Genomic DNA, 22,508 nt, shown 5'->3' on the forward strand with positions numbered 1-22,508 from the left:
TTCGTGGTACACGGGAAAACGTATCAACATTGACAAAAGTTGTGCGCTATATCCAATAAATTAATACATAACCTCACATCATTTTGCCGGGACCGAGACGGAAATTCACAATAAACGGGAATTCATTATAGGCGGGTTCACTATAAACGGGTTCTACTGTACATTATTTTAAAATAAAAGTACATAAAACCCTCCCGGCCGATCTGCCGTCACGTTGCACTTAGGGAATATAAAAACAACACAATTATATTTACTTATGTTTTAGGGGTGCGGCGCACTGACTCGACAGCGCCCTCTTGCCGGGCGAGCACACACGTACGCACACGTACGCACGGGTAGGCGGGAGGTTTGAATGGAGGGTGGGTAGTGTTTGGGCGTTGACATATCGGACTCAAAAGGGGCCGCAGGCCCGGATGATGTCAAAGTTACATACATATGTTTAACTTGGTATAGATTATATATGACAAATGAAATGGGAAAGTTCGGTTGGTGCTAGAGTTTGAGTGTCCAGCCTTATGCACCATGAAGATTCCAAAGTATTATTATGCCTATTACATACACAAGAAACTTCTTAAAATATCAAAGTTGTATTTAATTGTATGGATAATGTGCAACATTATTTATGTTTATTAAGCAAAAAGGAAATCATTAAAAATATTTTTCTATGTTAATTTAAAATGTTTGTTTTTTAAGATGCCATTGAGTTGAAGTATTTCTTGGTTTAGTTAAAAGTAATTGTATTAAATTAACATAATATTTAAACTTTTATCTTTTTTACGTATTGAAAGAATAAGATTCTTGATGTTTGTTTCCCCAGGTTTTTGCGACTTCGTGCTCCCCGCCAAGCAGTTCCCAAAAGGTTTCGATTTTGACGGGGACAACCCCAACTTTCCCATCGAGGGCCTGCGGTTCGTCGGCCTCATCTCCATGATCGACCCGCCCCGCGCCGCGGTGCCGGACGCCGTGGCCAAGTGCCGGTCGGCGGGGATCAAGGTCATCATGGTGACCGGCGACCACCCCATCACAGCCAAGGCCATCGCCAAGTCCGTCGGCATCATCTCGGAGGGTTGGTACCCGATGCTGCCTGCACCGCTTTTCGAGAGATCTTATATGCATTGGAGAACGTATCAGCTAGCGTTACAGTGAAAACGCATTCGAACTGCTCAAGGAACCAGTCGGGAGCCATAGTGGCGCGAGATCACTTTCCTCTCACCATGGGGATCTGGGGTTCAATTCACAGCAGGATAAAACTTTGATCACATGGGAAATGTGGCATTATATACCATCCCATAACTTCCCAACATCTCTTAATGACCTCAATGTTTTTGAAATATAAAGCTTTATTTCATTCATTAATTTATTCAATCAATAATCCATTCAAGGCACATGGAGTAAATTATGTTGAGTACATAAATCTATATACAAAGTGTAATTTACATTGGATGAGCATTACATGGGACTATAGAAAATTGTTATAAAATACAGAAAGGTGTAAAATCAGCAATGTAAAAAAAGGGTTCTTCTGTGACTTAACAAATTTTGTATAATCTGATGCAAACATGGAGAAAAGCAACATGATAATGTTTGACTGTAGTGACTGTAGTGAAACAGCCATTAGTATTTAGTTGCTACTGCTCTCTCGACCATAGTCACCAAGACACAAGTGTTATGAGTCTTGGCTCTTTACTGAGGCCCTGAGCTGGTTCTTTGGTGGTTTGCGATAACTTAACAAGGCTAACATATATTTTTTGTAACAGTTTAGTTTTTCGTGTCCCTCTATAGTCCTGTTATTCATCAATCTTCTACATGCCTGCCATTGTTTCCCAGTTCTAAAATGAATATTTTGCATTCCAATAGTAGCATTTTGTTTATCCATCTAATTTGTAGGTGCAATATTTTTATCATAAAAATTCCTATATATACTATATTGCTGTTATTATTTATACTTCATATTTTTAATCTAAGGTAGTATAATATTTGGTTCTTGGGAGAACCATATTTGAACCAAGGAGTCATTTGTTGCAGTACAACATATATTATGTACTGGTGTGAGAGTATGGAATTTACTCTATTCTAAGACTTTTTTTCTAGTGACTTTTTGAGCTCAATAATAGGGATGAATCGTACAATCAATAGTAGCTGACATTCACATAATTCATTATATTCTAAGTTACATCCATTTATTAGGTGTTTGATATTTAAGAATGGGATCATAATTACAATATTAGTGATGTTGTTAGATAAACTTTAGTAATTGGTAATGTTAACATTTCCAATTAATATAAATAAACGGTTACCTAATATAAATAAATCATTTTAGTAATTTGGTGGTACAATATTTCATTAAAGCTACTGTAATATTTAGTTGAATGCTGTTGGTCACAGTAGTAATTCTGAGTTATAAAGCTTTACGTGTAAAGAAAAAAAAACTATCTTTACTTATTTAGGGTGGAAGCAGCCAAATAAGTGCCAGTCAATCAGTATAGCCTGTAGACAAAAAAATACAAGGCAGTGCTATTGGGTTAGCCAACTACTTAGAAAAGAAATAATGCAACACTATTACCCTTCAGCTGTTACAGCTAATTATGTATTTTACTTAAATTGAAGTTCATCATAGTATTATTTGTGGGTAAGTGTAAAGAGTGATCCATCTTAGAATCAATGGCATCTAAGATTTTAGTAATTATGGTGTTTCTTCTTTCCCACTGTTCACAGTCTTGTTATTCAAATTTAGAGTTTCCTCAGCTTTATAATTTATTCAATTATATGTTATGTGTGACCACGGTTCATCCTGTTCTCACTTTAAAGTGAGTCATTTTATTCCCAGGAAATGAAACTGTAGAAGACATAGCGGACAGACTCAACATTCCAGTTTCGGAGGTGGACCCTCGCTCAGCCAACGCAGCTGTGGTTCATGGCTCAGAGCTAAGGGAAATGTCGCTGGAACAGTTGGACGAACTTCTAAGGTATGTGACCATTGTTTCATTTTTGAAACATTTGCCTTACCTACCTACCGTTCCTCACAAATTATGATTGTCATGGTACAGATTATCAGCCCATGCATTTTATCTCTACACCATGCCACTTAACAATTCAAGAAAAAATATTGGTTAAATAGTATCATTGTTAGATTAAAACTTTAACTGACAATTGGGGCAAAGTAACAAGTTATTGCTAGATATTCAAACCCTACAAAACTTCCAGATAAATTAAAAACCCTAAACTTAATCCAACATTTAAAACTAAACAGTTTCTTTTTTAAATATTCCTACTTTTATACGAAATTTCTATTTAATCCAATGTTGATGAAGGGGACACCTACTATTAGCGCTGTTAGTTCGCAGGCCGCCACGAGCTTCACTAAAGCCAACGAGACACGCCAAGGCAAATGATAGAAAGTTGCAAGACCTATCTATATGACAGTGGTCACAATAGATCCAACACCATGCGACACAGTAGCAGCTTGCTTACTGTAGGTATCTATGACAAAACTGATGTTGTGGCTCAAAACAAAGCAACAAAAAATAAATAATGGTTGTGTTTATAATATTGCTGAACTAAAATACGGTTTACATAGCTACCGTTAACGAAAAAGAGTAAATAACTAGGGTTTAAATATGTAAATAAAAGCTAATTAATCACTTATTTTTAAATGCAGCATTTTAAATAAAAGATTCACATTTTTCATGAAATGGATTGGATTTTACCATATTTTGCAGTGCGTGAAAATTTTCTGAATCAATGTACTAAGTTGCAGGCTCTGAAAAATAAGGCGAATATGAACGGAAGTGAAATGTTGATTGGTTAGGTTAAGTTAGGTTAGGTTAGCTGCATAATTAAAAACATAATTTTTTCTTTCATAATTTAATATTTCAACAAAAATTTTATGTATTAAGTATTGTAGCTGATTTAACCTAACCAACCTTTCACTTTAGTATTATTTGTCTAATTTCCAGAAGCCACAACATTACGAATTTACTTTTTCTTTCCCTATGTATTTGTTGCATGATGTGAAAAAAAATATTTATTGGAATTCTTATTCTTGGTATTCAGATTCAATATTTTTATTCGAGAATAATTTGGTATTTGTATTAGACTCGAACTAAAAAAATCTATATTTGCTCAGGCCTAGCATGTACCCAGTTGACGTGGGCATGTGAATTAATCCACACAAGAACCTGGGAATGGCTGGTACTGATCAGTGGTTGTCTGAAAGCGGGCCGAACATGACAAGACCTAGTTTGTGGAAGGAGTGTTACATGCCCGCTCCAAAGATGGTCAGGGTGTTTGCGACGATGACAAATAAATGACCAGTTGAAACAAAAAATTTTGCACCCCAAGAAACTGCATTAGTCCCTAGCCGCAGCCTGATCTGAAAATTAAATTTTAATAGTTCAACAGGCAGTTATATTCTGGATGGACTCATAATGCAAAAGTTTATTTACAAATTTTGAATACACACAACACTAACTAATAAAATACAAGTGGATTGGAACACTGCAATTAAAAAAATTCCAAATATGTTTTAAGTTTTGTGTTTTTTCTGTGTACAAGAAAGTAGACATTGCTAAAACATAGTCATAGAAAAAAAATTTACAGCAAAAATATGGCACAATACTCTACTAGTTTAGTGTATGAAGCGTAATAGTTTTTTTGTTCATATTTATAATAGCTAATAGGGCATACCTATGTAGACTATGTTAATATGAATTAATGAATTAAATAATATTCAAACAGGTAGACGTTACTACGAAATTGGTGATCGCCAATTAGTTTCACTCTTTGATTCATTATTAGTGTACATGTTTAAAATTGAGGATTTATAAAACCAGAAGAAATATAACATTTTATATTTTATTTAAGTTTGTAATGAATGAAATAATGTATCCCATAATGCTCCTGTTTATTTTTGGACCTTTTCTGTTTCTAGGTGGTTATCATTGGGATTAAAAGCAATTAATTTTTTATTGAATTGCTAAACCACATTTATTCATGAAACATTTAAGAGACTTATTGTAAAGAAATGGTGATTTATAGCTTATTAGTTATTACAGTAAGTGTTTTCAGTTAATTTCTTCTCTGTGTTTCCCCAGGAATCACAGTGAAATAGTGTTTGCCCGGACGTCTCCGCAGCAGAAGCTGATCATTGTGGAAGGTTGCCAGCGAATGGGAGCCATCGTTGCGGTGACTGGAGATGGCGTGAATGACTCTCCGGCTCTCAAGAAAGCTGACATTGGTATGGTTCTTGTGTTTATTTTTGTGAAAAGATAGTTTCAGTCTTTTTTGGAAACATAGTTAGATAACAGTAAATATGTATTAGTACATTATTTCTGCAACAAAAACCTTGAAAAGGTTTAGTTACTTATAGACACAGAAAACATGTCTTCTAAGTACCTACACTTAATAATATATCCGTACCTCCAAGTACATCCCACTTAGTTTAAGGATAAAAAAGAGCGCTAATCAAAACATCACTAATTTCCATAGAGATTATTTGAATCTCAAAATTTATAATTTTTATTTATATTTAATTTTAATCATAATTTATTTTATATTAATAGTATCTGTTGCCAAATTGTTGAATTTACACTGCTCCTTTGAAAATTAATTTAGTTAATTAATTAGGTATCCAAAGATTTAAAATATTTAAATATAGTTAAATTCTAGAATGTTTATTTTAGTTACTAAAATGAACAATGCCGGTCTAACACATAGATGTACCCTCGCCTGGAAGTGTTCCTCTGGGCCATTTCCGGTTTGGTTACTGGCGGGAATAGCACAGTAATGAGCCCAGATCTTAAGTATACTTCCATTCATACAGTAGCATAAAATCAACATATAGTTTGGACCACCATATTAAATTTTTCAATCACACACAGTATCTTAAGTGAATTAAAAAATATATATATAATAAAAAAAATAACGTGGTTCATGTGTCAAAAATTAATTACAAAACTCAAAAAAAAAAAAAAAAAAAACTGCAAACGTAAGAGCAACAACAGGTGTGCCCTATTATTGTTTTCATGCAAAATTATTTTTGTAGTAACGGGTGAGGGGCCTCCTTTGGGGTAATGCCAGGAGGCTCAAAGGCTTTTTACGCAGGTCTGCAAATGAAATCTCAATTGTGTGTTATTTTACTTTGTGTTCATGATTTGTAAATAGTTAAAAAAAAAAATTCTCCACAATTTTGTAAAACTTTCAGTGGCCCATATTTTGCTGATACAGATACACATATACTAATGGAGTGACATCATCTTATTTAAATGAATGTTGGTACACCTCTAGTCACAGTACAATCATGAACTGTGTTTGTGTTGGCAGGCGTGGCGATGGGCATCGCCGGGTCTGATGTCTCCAAGCAGGCCGCCGACATGATCCTGCTGGACGATAACTTTGCCTCGATCGTGACGGGAGTGGAGGAGGGCCGGCTGATCTTCGACAACCTGAAGAAGTCCATCGCGTACACGCTCACGTCCAACATCCCGGAGATCACGCCTTTCCTGGCGTTCATCCTCCTGAGCATCCCGCTGCCCCTGGGCAGTGTGGCCATTCTGGCCATCGACTTGGGAACAGATATGGTTAGTTTGGACCGCGTCTCTCTCAAGGGGCCAGCCTAGTCGGGGGTGTGTTCGTGTTGGTAGGGTAGGCTGGTGCGTATAGCGCGGTATCACCAGTTGTGACGCTCTGAACTGGCACGCTGTCTTCTCGACATGCATAGTACAACTACCGTGTTTTATCACATAATCTTCGCACTGTTATTTTAGAGAGTTAAAATTAGTAAAAAAAAAAAAAATCCTCACATAAAAGTTGCATGATGTTTTTGGTCCCACTGTTAGATTCCAAGTGCTTTGTGACTTTGCCAAAGATCCAGTACAAATATCTGTGCTACAGCAACGAATTTCAAGTTTCTGTTAGGCAGTGTGGTAGTTATAATGTCAAAATATGGTAGTTGTATGGGAAAAGTCAGTAATTACAATTGCAGTAAAACTCATTTAAGCTGTACCAGCACAATACGATTTCCTGTCCAATACTGTCAAAAAAATGTTTTGTCATGCCATTTTCTCCATAAGATGTACATGTATGTTTATTTTCAACAAAGTATTATGAAGTTGAAATACATAATTCGTTAGAATTTTACCATTTACTTATTTAATTAACAGAAATATGAAGTAGTCCGATGTGTAAATTTTCTTTTAAAGACATTTCCAAAACTTTTAACTTTTAATTTATTTTGGCATCATCATGTTTGGTTACTTTGATGTTCATATAGAGTGCGCGCATGTAGTCTAATATAGATATTGATAGATTGTCTATTGCATGCAATGCGCGCGCGTACCAAGTACATATACTACATTTGATAGATCGCACTCTTTTGTGGTTAGTGTGTAATACGATACTTACGGGAACACCTCGTTCCCATAAGTAACATGTGTCACATGTAACATATATCTGATGACAAAGTTTTGCTACAGATCACGCAATGGAATACTACTTACATAGAGGAACATCCAAATAAATTGTCCTAGGTAAAAATCTAAGATGCCATCGGTTCTAATTCACATATTTTAATCTGTATTTTATCTAAAATGTCCGAAATAAAAAATAATATATTTATTTGTAATAGTTGAATAAGAGTACTAACGCACCAGTAGTTCTTTTACACAGTTTACTTACCCCACATATGTGCAAGGCTCTACTTACACACGTTGAATTTAATTTGCTGCTTCATCCTCAATTAAGGAGAGGTTCATTGGCATGTAAATAAGCTGAAATAAGCTGGAGCTTCGGTTACTCAGTAGTACATCTAATATCAGCATTTTACTTTAATGTGACTGTACTGAGCCAGTACTGTTTCTTGTGCCAAATCATGAGTCACCAAAATTCTAAATAAACTACTCTTTTAACTTGCTACTTGTTGATGGGTTTTCTGAAAATGTAGAAAGTCTTCACTATTGTATGTCATACCCTATTTTAAAAACTCAAAAACTTTAAAAACATAGAATTCAATGAATGTTGGATTCCATGGATTTTTAGTCACTACATTATCAGAAATCTCAAAAATAGATGTGTCTTATAATGTTATAATTAAGTAAATTTTGTATGTTCTTAATCTTATGACAAAACCTACAAACCTATTGTAACTAAAAAGCAGTAATTATTTTTTTAAAAATAATTAGTTGTTCACAAGTGTGAAAAACAAAAAAATTTATTTTGTAATAGGTACTGACAGAACCATGCTTGGGAGTCATTTGGTTATTCTTTGCAAAGATTAGGGTTTGTTGTTTATGAGGGTTTGCAAAAGTTCAATTTGACATTTGATATTGTTCCATTTTTTTTGCTAAACATTTAAAATTTTGTTTCAGTTACCTGCAATATCATATGCATATGAAGGAGCAGAGTCTGATATCATGAAGAGACCTCCGCGACAACCAGAAAAAGACAGCCTTGTGAATGAAAGGTATGCCATGTTATGTATTTATTTTATTGTATGGTGTTTTTTTGTAGTCTCACGGGAGGTGACTAAGTTGGTTAAGTCGGAACAGATGGTTTACCTTACTTGGATGCCACCACGCGTGTGAACCCAGCCACACTCATCTCGGGGATGTGACTGTCATCCCCTATTATGATTAACCACACCAAAATACGTCCACTCTGAGCACTCTCCACTGGTCGTCTGCATAAAAAAAAAAATACTTCCAGTCATCGCTTTTATTCTTATTAATCACTCTTACAAATCTCCACATCATTAACACTTTATCAAAGCTGATGGCAGAGTGAGTGTAATAAGTGTTCAAGGGTACTACGTATGCTGGTCAGAGTTCGTTTGACTAAATATTCGGTGAGTGAATTAAATAATGGTTAGGCTAAACTGTCTTCAGTCCGAGGTAAGCCCTGAAGTTAAAAGAGAGGCAGGTCACCCTTTCACATCCGCTGACGGCTGTCACAAACATTTTAAAAGTGTGCCACAAGAAAAAAGATTGAACATATACTGACGTCTCCCTAAGCCCGATGTGCCTCACACCACTGCTGACCCCCTCTTCTCCAACCGACACCCTCTGTTTCAAACCTCCCGCCAACAAGTGTGTGTGTGTGTATCTGGTCGCCCTGCACGAACCCTTTCAGCGCCCACATTAACTTGAGCAGTGGAGACTTCATCATTTAAAATTTTAGACTTAAAATAACAGTATGATCATTTTTTAGGTCCTCAAGCAAAGGTTTCAACAGTCTTTGCCAGTAATGGCGCTTCAGGTCAGCTTTGATAACACAGAACGTTGATTAATAGAAGCTTGCTTAGTTGAAAGACTATTGTAGTTTCTTTGAAGTTCATTTTATTGCTGTCTCTTTTGTCACAGGTTGATAGCGATGGCTTACGGCCAAATTGGAGTGATCCAGGCCGCTGCGGGATTCTTCTCGTACTTCATTGTGATGTCGGAGAACGGCTTCTTGCCCAAAAGGTTGATCGGCATTCGAGAGCAGTGGGATTCCAAGTCTGTGAATGATGTGGTCGATTCTTACGGCCAAGAGTGGGTACGTACGGTATCTAGTCATTTGATTTTCAGTTATACCATTTGATAAAATTGTCAGGTTTTATTTTTTTCTAATTTGTAATTGAACTGTTTGAAAGTAATATGCATGTGTACATATTTCGTTTAAAAAATTTTTACTACATCATTAATAAAAAATTTTTTTGGATCACTGTATTTAAAAACTTTTGGGGAATCATAATGTTTCTAAAAGAAATGCTTTCTGATTAGGCATTGAGAGCACTGTTTTGCTGGCATGCAAATGCATTGCAGGGTAAATAGCACGTTGTTCTTGCTTCAAACTTGGTGGCAACATTTGGAAGTAATTTGTTGCTCACCCTTATACTTTTTATGTTATAACACCCTTCCCTTCTCCTGCTCTAAGTACCCTCCCTCCACTCCCTACCACGTGCCTCAAGATGACCGGCCGCCGCCGCCTCGTCATTCACCTCACAAACTCTTCTCCTTTGGTTCATCGTAGTTGGAGTACCATTTACACACTGTAAGTTTTGTGTTGCGATTTTGCGAAATACGTAATTTTATAGTAAATATTGTGTTACTACTGAGTGGAATTATGGATCCGTCACACAGACTATAGTGACTGTGTGCAGCATAAACGCACTTCACGGACACAGGTACTGAATGTTATACAGCTTTTATTGGTGCTTTTGTCGTACAGATTAAGCTTAATTTGAGCATTTGTGAGAATATATTTAACTGATATGATAACTATGCTGGCAAAGTCGCAGTAGCCATTCTACCTCCCCCAGTTCGTAGGCCATTACAGAGGGTGCCACAACATTGCAAACAATTTTCGACATTGCAGGCATGCCACAAAATTTATAAAATTTCAAAAATTGATTCTCTTTTGATTTGTAGTGTTGCCGAGCCATTCAGAGACATTTTAAAAAACTAAAAAACATGCTTTCTATGTTGTATGAATTAAAACACTGTATAACATAATTTTTTAAAATAATTTAAAATTAGAATTAAGTAATAAACAAAACAAGAAATTCTAATGTAATTAAAATGTGGGATGCTCTCTTCTATTTTCATAGTGACTCTTTCCTAAAGAATAGCCATTAGTGAAAAAACATTTAAGACATCAGATATCAAGCTTGTGTTGCTCTCTTCTTTCATTTTCATTTGAATTTAGATATTATTTATACTTTTTAGTCTATACAACATTGACAGTGTTTTTTTTTTTTTAATATATTTTTATGGTATATATAATCAGTTGGATCAACAAACAATTTATACACTTTTACTGTGTTAAGAAAATGCATTGAAAGTTTTATTTAATTTTACACCTCTTTATTATGGTTCCATATACATTTATCTCGTTTTCATTTCACTGTATTTTAGATCAATTTTTCTTGAACTGTGAAGCGTGAAAAAGAAGTTTCACTGTATGTCTGAATTTGATTAGAAAAATATTCAATATTCGTGAATAATTTTATATTCAATTTGAAATTTAGATTCAAATAACAGAAACAGGATTTGCAGAAGCCTAGTACAAGAAATAAAAATGTTGACTATGGTGTTGAAACATTTAAATGTTCTTTTCACAATGTTTTCAGGAAAAATACATATTTATTGTAATTTTATTTATATGATTAAATGTTAAATTACAATATATTGGGAAATGGTAACAGGATAGGCACATAGAAAAAAATTGACCTATAAAACTTCAGAGGTTTACAATGTTGATTTTTTTAAATCTATTTATTTTCTATACTATTTTTCTTAGAATATTTTTTTCTTTGAATATTGAATCCTTTGTATAATGAGGATTTGATGTTATTTACCTACTTATTACTAAAGATTACATACACAATTGATAACTCAAAACCTAGTAAGGAGTAGACTGATTTCTCCTCCTTTAAAACTAGGATTAGACTTATGAATTTCAGCCGTAGAACCTGATTTTCTTCTTAAATGTGGCAATGAAAAAAATATATATATGGGTCGTGTTTGTTCTGCTGCAGACCTACCAGACCAGGAAGAAGTTGGAGTTCACGTGTCACACAACGTTCTTCGTTACAATCGTCGTGGTCCAGTGGGTGGATCTAATCATTTGCAAAACACGTCGCAGCTCGATTTTCCAACATGGAATGAGGTAAGTTGTGTTGTACATTATGTCCCTTCCTGCAGTAGTCATTAAAGATTACCTACTTAAGGCTCTGTTTCGCACCCAAAGAATATATTTTATTTATTTAATTTTTTTTTTTTCATTTTCTGATTTTCTCATCATTACTATTATTTAAAGGCTAGTTCTGAAATTATAACGGGGTATCTTGTTTTTTCACTAATCTTTTCAACAGATATTCACTGAGTGTAACATGTGTTGTAAATGATATTGACAGAACAACAAATGCAGTTGGAGGTATCATGTTAAAATTTAAAAATAGTCCTTACTTAAAAAATGTTAATGACAAGAAAATTGTGTGTGTGTGTGGAGGGGTGGGGTGGGGGGGGGGAGGGGGGGTAGTGAGGTTGTTGACAAATTAACATGGTGTGCTTGACCGAGCCTTAAATGAAGCATTTCAAAGAAATCCGTATTGATGTTTAAACATGTAGTTGTATGCTGGATCCTTTTTTTTTTAAGCAGATAAATTAGAAGGTTTTATATAGGAAAATCAAACATTTACGGTTTTCTCTATTTACAGTATAGAGAGTTTAATATACTCAGCATGTTGCCTAGATATATCCTACTGATTGTGTGTGCAGGAAGTACTTTGTTTTATGATAATTTTTTATGATAAATATGAGCTTAAGTAGGCTATAAAAATTTGCAGTATTATTCAGATTTTGAATTTTTTTTTTTTACAACTGTTAATTTTTTTACCAACAGCTTTCTTAGTCACTAAAAGTGAATATGATAATGAAAACACAAGTTGTGAAGCAGTTGTGACGTAATTAACGAAGCTATAGTTATGTATTTAAATTAACATTTTCATGAAAAACATAGTTATGTATTTTGTGTTATTTTTCTTATGAAATGTTATGAATGTCAAGGTAACATTTAACTCAAAAATTAGTACATATTGATTGCATTAATTAAGGCTTACTTACACATGAATATTTTAGCTATACCATATTATTGGAATATGTACATGGAAAAAAAGGTTCATTTTGACTTCATTATAAATTAGTGATAGGTAAAATCCCAATTTTCTCTAATTCGAATCTGAGAGTACCTCAAATGTACCCTTTGAACCCGAACCAATGTGTCAATTGTCAAAATAAAATAATGTACAGTAAATGAAAAATGTTAACTGTGGTGTTAAAACATTCTACCCTGTAAATGCTGTTTTCACAAACTTAAGTTTCCAGAATCAATACACTTTGTAATATTATTTAAATAATTACACATTAAAAGTATAATATACATATTGGAGAAAGGTAACAGGATAGGTATGAAGAAGAAAAAATTGACCTAGTAAACTTCGAGAGGTTATCAGTGTAGAATTTTTTAGTTTACTTTATTTTCACCTAATATTTTTCTTAAAATCTTTTTTCTTGAATATTGAATTCTTCGAATACTAAGGATTTGATGGTATTTGAGGATTTGTTTGGTCCCTCCCTACTATTAATCCTTCCACCACATGTTAATGGTTTTTGTTAGAGCCAATATGATACATCATGTGAGTGTTTACATGTAAATGCTAGTTACATAAAAAACTTATCTACTGTGCAGCCTATTTTGCACTATACACTACGTGTACCCTATAGTTCCACTTTAGATTTTAACATTTATTATTATTATTTTGTTTTAAACTTACCTTACCAACTTAACTGTCTCTCTTTTAGTGTCTTTATAATAAGCTTAATAAGTGGTATTTCTCTAAGTAAAGATGTTATTGCCATTATTTTTTTTTTTTTTTAGGAACTGGATGATGAATTTCAGCTTAGTTTTTGAAACAGCATTGGCAGCATTCCTTGCATACACTCCAGGCATGGAGAAAGGCTTGAAGATGTATCCTTTGAAGTAAGTTTCCTCAACATATACTAAATATTTACTAGGCTAAACAGTTTCAGATGGCCATTGGCTTCATCTGTTGCTACCTTAGAAATTTTAAATGTGGGTTGTGGGGTGAAGGGGTTGGTCAAGCAAGGGAGAGGTTTTTGCATTACGAGTAAGCCTGTGCGAATACTGGAATTATAGAATACGAACACGAGTAATAAACTATTTGTATTCAGTTTGACCTCAAATACTAACACTTCGAAATAATGAACATTTGTTTGTTTACGAATACTTGATGTAGCATATCTTGTGAGTTTCTCATATACCAACGTTCACTGCTGAGATTGTCATTTGTGCAATATAAATACACATTTTTGATGTTTAATAAAAAAAAATGAGCAAGCGATGTTTTAAACATGCAACACGTATTCAAAGTTTTTTTTTCGCTCTTCTCTCTCGTTAAACGGAAGAAACTGCGTAAACAATTAAAAACATGGTATATTTGTCATTTCAAACTTGAAAACAAAATATTATTTGTATTACTTTCATCATATGCAAAGAAGTGAGAAAAAAAAAATATCAACAACCATGAGCTACAACACCACAAAACACTGATACGTATTGAGATGGGCACTAAAAGAAGTAATCGTCACATCTTCAACAGCGTATAAAGCAATGATCCAACACCATGTGATACAGTAGCAACTTACTTGCTGTATATATCTATGTTGAAACAGACGTTGCAACTCTAAATTATATTTAAAAAAAATAATGGTTCAAGCAGGAGGTGGTCATGTCTGCATGATTACGTGCTAACTCCGTGAAGCCATTTTTTCCCTTCAGCTAATTTTTCCACCATATTGGTTAGATGCCCAAAACTTTGGCAGAAGTGTAGTGTTTGCAGTGTGGAAACAGTTTTAAATGACTTTTTTGTATGAAAGTGACTTTGTAATGACTGAGATTCTAATTCATAATAGGACGAAGTCAAGCATCATTTCCTCAATGTTTTGGGTGTATACAATATGGCGATGGTGAAGTGAAAAAGTGATTTCACCTACATCACAGCATTCAGTCTCCTGGCAATTTCTAACTCATGGATTCAAGATTCCAAATGAAATTGGCAACAATTGTGTTTATAATATTGCTGAACTATAATAAAATTTACCTGGCTGTTATCAACAATGAAAACATGTGAATAACTAGGGTTTAAATATGTAAATCTGAGCTCATTCAATCACTAATTTGGGAATACAGTATTTAACAAAAAGATTCACGTTTTTTGTGAAATGGATTGCAATGGATTTCACTATTTTGTAGTTCACAACAATTTTCTGGATCAATATATAGAGAAGCAAGTTGTGGAAATTAAGGTGAATAGGAACTGAAATGAAAGGTTGGTTGGTTGTTTGGTTGGTTGGTTATGTTAAGTTAAGATATAATTAATAATAATAAAAAAAACAATTAATTCATAATTTAAATATTTTAACATTTTCCATACGATTATTATAGCTGAACTACCTTAACCTTTCACTTTAGTATTATTTGTATAACTTTCCAGAAGTTGTTACACATGACTAGAAAAAATATCTAGTGGGATTCTAATTCTCATTCATACTATTCAAATTTGATATTTGTATTTGCAAATATTTGACATTCGTATTCAGTTCAAACTAAAAAAAAAAAAAGGATATTCGCAAAGGGCCTAGTTAAGAGGCAAGAGGGCATCGTCGTTTGAGAGGGTACATGTGCCTACTGGCATTCTCTCTCTCAAAGCGTGATGTCACCCGCATGGCCATTAGCTAGGCTCGAGTCCCCATAACATGATGTTACGAGCAGCACAAGACCTGGCCCGCTCTAAGCATCGGGCATGCTACAAATGAACAAGGGGTGTGTGGGTGTTAGAAAATTTTTGAATTCTAATTGAATAATTAAATACGTGACTCTGATATTTGAAATACAATAATTTTTTTTAATTATTCATTACCAGTAGATACTCTTAATAGCCTTCAGAAGTTTTGATCTATTATCAGTTACAGCTATCCGTCACTACAAACCAACACTGTTCAAGTTATAAAGTGCCATTCCTACTGTAATAAATCTTCGGCACACCCTATTACAAAATCATATCATTGCTGTCAGTTTTATTTGACATTAAAATCAAAAATGTCAATTTATTCATAAAAACAAATTTCTTTAACAGTTTGCTTACATTTTGAAGTAAATGAAACCCTTTTTACTAGTGATAGGTCAAATTCCAATTTTCTTGAATCCATATCTCAAATTCGAATCCCAAAGAGTACCTACCTCGAATATACCTCTCAAATCTGAATCTAGGTCTCGAGGGTCAAAAATAAAATGATTTACAAGAAATAAAAATGTTAACTATGGTGTTGAAACATTTAAAAGGTTTTCAGAATAAATACATATTGTAATTTTATTTATATAATTACATGTTACATTTCAATATATTGGAAAATGGTAACAGGATAGGCCAAAGAAAAAAATTGACCTAGTAAACTTCAGAGGTTTTCAATGTTGATTTTTTTTTTATCTTTCTTTTCCTGTAGTATTTTTTTTTTTTGAATATTGAATCCTTTGAATAATAAGGATATGGTGGTAATTGAAGATTTGATTATCCCATCCCTACTTATCACTAAAGATTACATAAACAATTGATAACTTTATGGAGCTAGGTGAAGCTATGGACTAGTGGACTCGCATGGTTCATTTCCCAGTTTGGCCATCCAGTTTCCTGTTGTTTCCCAACACAACTTCAGGCAGTTGCTGGAATGGTTCCTAAATAGGCTCTGGCTAGAAACAAGAATATATAGTTTTATTTTTAGTCAAATTTTGTTTTAAAAACTTAAGATTCTGGTGTTGTTATTTTTATAAATTATTTTTTGTAATACTTATTTCACCAAAATAGTGTAGTTTTGACATGTTGCATTTTTAAGATAAAATAATTTGTGATAAGTCTGTCTAACACTGTTAAGTTCATATAAATTAAAAATAAATCAGTGAACATTTGTAATTTAGTAAGAGACGTATGGAAGTAATGACATTTCCTTGAATTTCAAACATTAAATATAACTCTCTTTGAGATTTGAATTCATTTTTTTGTTATATGCTGCTTTGTTTCATAATTAAAGTTGAATTTTGGTATTACAAGGTGTATTGACATGGTTTTTGGTTTGGTTGTTCCGGTTTTATTTCAATTAACCATATAATATTGTCCCTAGCTTTGTTCGATTCCTTCACCAGTGTTTTCGGATCATGTGTTTAATCTATTAATTTGGCTGTCGAAAAGATGTTAAGCCCAAGGAAAAAAAGTAAATAAAATGTAGAAGTGCAGACTGCAAGTCATTTAGATAGTAAATAATAATATTTCAAACTAGCACATGAAAACTGAAAACAATTACAAAACACTAAAAAAACAACTTGATTAAATACTACACAGCTGATGCTGATGCATTTGCACTATTCAGGTAGAAACACATCCTTGACACATACACACATACCACATACACAAATGTTCGACACACCGGGTATGTGACATGGTGTATCAGGCTTAAGGGCAGGGCACAGACAAAGGTGAAATCATAGCTTAACCCAAGGAACATCTCTCTATACTCCATATGTTTACTCCATTTGTACTAATCTGTACACACAGAAAACCATCAGAAATTTCAAAGTTAAGATAACAGTTGTCTTAATCTTAACTTTGAAAAATTAATGGTGAATGGTACTTGTGAACAATGAGTTATTCTGAATTGTAGTGTTAATTATAAAAATTGTTACCACTTATGCGTTTTTATCCTCTAAACAAAAATTGCCCTAGTACCAGTTTTATTTTAACAGATTCATTTCAAAACAGATTAGTCTACATAATGCGACATAATACCAGTTACAACACTTGAGAATTTCTTAAAATGGAATTTAGAATTTGAATTTGGAAGTAATACCTTTGAATTTCGAGACACTTTTATGCAGATATAACATAAAGATCACTTAAGCCTGTATAGATTTTTTTAATTTTTAAGTTCATATGTTTATATTTAGAGCAGTTCAGTTCCATGCCAGCTAGCTGGTGACTACTTGTTAGTTAGTCATTTGTGTACAGTACTATCCTAAATTTATAGTTCAATTTTATATGTATTTGCATGTGACAAAAAGTGTTCATATTTAATAATTAAATAAAATGTGTGTGTGAAGGCAAATGTGCATTCACAACTTTGAACGTAGTAGGTACCATTATTTAGTTGTTGGGAAAACATGTTTTAACCACTGCTAAATGTTTTTAAAAAAAAACTCATATTTGAAAATTATAATTTTTTTTTTTACGTGTTAATTTACTTTCAGATTCCACTGGTGGCTTGCGGGTGTTCCTTTCATGATCTGCATGTGGATCTACGATGAAACGCGACGTTACATTCTCAGAAGAAACCCCGGGGGTTGGGTTGAGCGAGAGACATACTACTAAACAGCAGAATACCGTATTTACCCGCACATAAGTTGCACATTTTATGCAGATTTTTAGTTTAAAAAAAAATGTAGTTGGACCTTTATGCAAGTTTTATATTTTGGGTTGAAAAAAAATTAACATTGCACTGCATGGTTGAATATATGCGTAAATAACTATCCTATGTTGGTTTTTATAAATATAAATCCTCGAGTAAGTATAATTTGTTTAATTAAAATATTTCAGCATAGTGTTTAGCTCAGTGAACAGCACAGTTATTCTACATTTGTTGCCTGCCTGATTGGAGCCCGCAAGTCTGCTGCCCTTCCTGGCAAGGCATGGCGAGGAGGGGAAAATAAAAAAAAAAATCACAGAGAAAGAGAGTGTTTGTGTGTGCGAATGAAGCCATATGGCAGTGTTGATGGTTCTCCCTCACTCTCATTGTTGTATGTTGCGCAAACTGGTACCCTACACAATGAACGTCTCTATCTTGACATATGTTTATGATGCCACTGTGCCCAAACATTATTTTTTTTTTGCGTGAGATATCCCACGTTTTAAACTGAACATTCCAGACATAACTGCAGCCATTATTGGTGTTTAGAAGTGCACCTTTTATATTCCTCCAGCCCTGGATAAGTTTGCCAGTAGTTTACGTGCTAGTTTTTATAGAAGAAACTGACAAAGAATAGCTTGCTGCCTCTTCTCTCTCTCTGCGGCAAGTAGATGGGTAAAAAATAAAATGCAAGATAAAGAAGGAACGACCGATATAAAAAATTAGCAGTCTTCTCCTTTGTCTTTTTGTGAGGTAGTGTGGGAATTGAAAGGGGTCGTAAATATGCAGGAGGAGAGAAGGGGGGATATGACTGCCGCCTCACACCCTCCCGTAGTAGACACAGAAGAACAGAGGGTCAACACTAGTGCTGTATTTCCTTTGCGTCAATAAACTGAGACACTGAACACAGACTTCACTTGTATCCACGAACCTCTACTGAAGACAGATATATGTTTTGACCCTTACTCGAGGGCGACCCTTACGGTGAAAATGTTAAGTTTTTTATGCCCAAAATTATAGGTGCGACCCATACGCAGGGGCGACCCTTCTGCAGGTAAATACGGTACTTCTTTCCCGTGGTACGCGCGAGTGCGAGATAGCTGTTTCGAAGCTTCTCTGCAGCTTCGCGCAATCGCGAACTGGTAAAGTGTTGCTGCCGCAAAGTGGACTCTGGAAAGTCGCATGGCGGAAGCAGATGTCTGTGCGGCTGAGCTGTGTAAGGACCAGTCTTCAGCATAGCAGTGTGTATTTCTAAGTAGAGCCTCTACAGAGACACTAGTTGCCACAATTTCTACTGTACACAAAGTGCACAGATATTTTTGAGAAACAAACTTTTTCTGCATTTTACACGCCAATATTTTTTGTGAGCCCCACAACACAGACACACACTCACAATCATACCACAAGTGAAGAAAAAAATTAGATTTTTGTATTGTAGGAACTCTTTATTGCTTTAAAAGGAAAAGTGAGGTTATTTGCCATTCTCTCTAATACAAATGCTACTGTACACACAAATTGATTTATTTTCATAACCAATTCTAAAATTTCAAAAAGCACATTACCCATTAGTGTTTAATTATTACCAAAACAAGTATTATATTAGGATAAGAGTAATGAATTATAATTCTAATACTATTTGCATAACAATGTAAGAATATCTGCATGGATGGATTGCAGGTACAATTTTGTGATTTGAAAATTATGTTACATTACCTATTTAAATGAACCAACCCATTTAGTAACATGCCCCATTGAAACAACTTAAATTTTATAATAAACATTTTTTATATCTAATAAATGTCATTTTAGTAGGTACTGTCTTACTTAAGGTACATTATGTACTTTTCAATAGAGCTTGTGGTTTGTTTACAGTGTATTTTAATTTTACAATGTTTATTTTAATCTGTTTTTGAAACACAAAAAGAAAAAAATATTTAATATTTAGATGTATTTTTATAGTGTTTTAATATTTTAACTTAAATGTTAAAAATGGTATAGAAACAAACATATTTCACATATGAGAAAATGAAAGACGTATTTGATTTTCGCTCCTTTTTTTAGAACTAATCAGGGTGTTTCTTTTAGGGGCAAGTGTATTGATTTTCATTTGAACCATCACAATGGCAGTTCCTACAGTTCTCTTTGTGCAGACATTTTGAGCTAAATGTACTTTATCTACCTATAGTTTCTGCTTACAAACATGTATATCTTTGCTATAATGTTTTACTAGTTGGTCTTGAATGTGCCATAATAATTTTTCAAGAAAAAAAAATCTCATTCAAATTGTTCATATTCCATTATAAAGTGGCATTATTTTAATAGCCATTACATGCTAATGTTTATCAAAACATTACCATATTAGCAACTTAGTGTTAGCTGATTGCTGATTATAACTTTAAGCTTAGACCTATATTACAACATAATACATCATAGTACTAAACGTACCAGGAAAAAGTTTGCATCACATAAATTAATATTAAAAAATTTACTTGAACACATCACTTTGCAAGCTTTAAACAGATATCATCTTGTAAAGCCAATAGTACAGATTTAGTATTTATTTGTAATATTTTTATACATAATTTGGATTATGTTCCACCACCTAGTTGGCTCTTGCAAGATGAAGTTAGTACACTATGTTGATTTGTGTAAGCTCTTTTGAATTCTCATGTTTCTTAAACACAGTATTACCAACTAACACCAACAAACTGGCTGATAATTCTTCATATTATTAAAAAATTAGAATTTATGCTACATTTTAGCTAGAGTAAATGAAAATACTTTAGTAAAAAAAAAGTCAGACACTGCTTGAAATCAAACAAGACATGTGTAGATAGCTGTTCAAATGATGTCACTTTATAATTACTCAAGAATATTGCAGTAACCAGTGCATATTAATTTATACTTACTATGACAGAATGTTAAAAATAATATCAAAAAATGTTACCTGTAAGTAACATTAGAAAAATAATTTGTCTACTGAACTTAAATATCATTTAGTGCATGTTGTTTTGTCATTCATTTTATTTTTAAGAGCTTTTATAATCTAAGCCTTCTTATGTTAAATACCTCTAAATGTGCACATAAGTTCTTTAATTATTTTGAAAACCATGCAGAATTTTTATAACTAAAACTTTGATCTAAGTATTAAAAATTTTTGTGTACAAAAAAAAAGTTTTAGAGATTAATTTTATTTTTGTTGAGAAAATTATTGAAAATCAGTTGTTCATGTTGTATCATTTAATTTTGATGATTGTTCCCATACGCTGTGTTTCTGTTTAAGCTTCATGTAGCTCATAAATAAAATGCCTTTTACAAATTTTAGTTGCCAGCTTAGACATGATCAGTTTAGTGCACAGACATGTATTTGTGGAGAAGGTATGTTGTATATGTGTAAAATATTGACCAAACGTGCAAAAGAGAACCAATAAAACTATATTTGTTATAAATTTTTTTTTTATATTTTCTTTCACATTAAAAATGAATATTTTGGGAATGCCCACTTTCATGGTATGTGCATATAGGTATTGTATATTTATGTATATTTATAGGTGCAATTTGGGAGTATTAAGCCACCCCATTGTGAAGTAAAAATATCAATAATTTACAAACAATTGTAAAATAAAATATTACAATCATGGCACTTTCTTGATTCATAATTAATCAAGACTGACTTAGTGCATAAAATTAAAATGTTTATTATAAATTGTATACTATGTTAAATAGAAAAATGTTAAATACTGAAAATTGTCTGCTAAATCTTAAAAAAATGGGTTGTCTGTAAAGTCGGTTTACGGACATAGTTTAACGTGACAACATCATAACAAAACATTGATGATATTATTGCATACTTTTATGAATAAAATTGAATCATTTTTATTGAATTATCACTATTTTGTATGGATACAAAGAAGGAGTGAAATGAAATCTACAATTTAATTGATAAATTTACTTTTATTTGCACTCATTAATTCAAATATGTTTATTACTTTAACGAACAGATTATTTTAACTATAACTTTTATACATGTTTGCTATTTAACTTCTTCCAATCTGTGTTATTCTTTTAAGGATAGGACAATGATAGGAAAAGTAGGAAACGAATGAGAGTGTTTCAAGTTTAATGTGTCTCGAAAAAGTCAAATCGATGGTTTTCCAATCGAGTGGAAGAGAGATAGATGCGGCGCAAGCGTACAATGAGCGTAATGGGACAATGTGCGTTACGGGACACTTTTTCGTGCGTGCAGCCGGCATTCATCGATTTATTAGACGTTGTCACGTCAAAAACTTAACAATATAATGCTAGTTTTTAATCATTTCCTGGGAGAGGACTCCCCTGATCCTTCTTACACGTGGGGGCATTCCCTACCTCCAGACCCGGGGTACGCCTTGCCACCCCAATTGAAAAACTGAAACTATGGCTCTGTGTGTGTGTATATACACACACACATACACATATATACATAGATGTTTATATAAAACTAGTAGTAAAAATTTTTAAAAT

The 22,508-nt window shown here is 33.4% G+C and overlaps 1 protein-coding gene across 1 annotated transcript in view; it reads left to right on the forward strand.

Annotated features, from left to right (window-relative positions):
* The window catches only part of LOC134528079 (sodium/potassium-transporting ATPase subunit alpha-like), a 157,830-nt gene extending 136,376 nt beyond the window's left edge, over positions 1–21,454 (forward strand). The window contains exons 10-18 of the mRNA XM_063361327.1: positions 818–1,066; positions 2,828–2,966; positions 5,094–5,236; positions 6,322–6,578; positions 8,364–8,458; positions 9,354–9,528; positions 11,513–11,643; positions 13,414–13,515; positions 17,851–21,454. Coding sequence (XP_063217397.1) covers positions 818–1,066; positions 2,828–2,966; positions 5,094–5,236; positions 6,322–6,578; positions 8,364–8,458; positions 9,354–9,528; positions 11,513–11,643; positions 13,414–13,515; positions 17,851–17,971 — 1,412 coding nt within the window. The 3' untranslated portion in view covers positions 17,972–21,454. The remainder of the gene's footprint in view (positions 1–817; positions 1,067–2,827; positions 2,967–5,093; positions 5,237–6,321; positions 6,579–8,363; positions 8,459–9,353; positions 9,529–11,512; positions 11,644–13,413; positions 13,516–17,850) is intronic.
* Positions 21,455–22,508: the final 1,054 nt, after the last annotated feature.

This window comes from Bacillus rossius, chromosome 1 (assembly GCF_032445375.1).
Source record: "Bacillus rossius redtenbacheri isolate Brsri chromosome 1, Brsri_v3, whole genome shotgun sequence".
In the NCBI taxonomy this organism is placed as follows: domain Eukaryota; kingdom Metazoa; phylum Arthropoda; class Insecta; order Phasmatodea; family Bacillidae; genus Bacillus; species Bacillus rossius.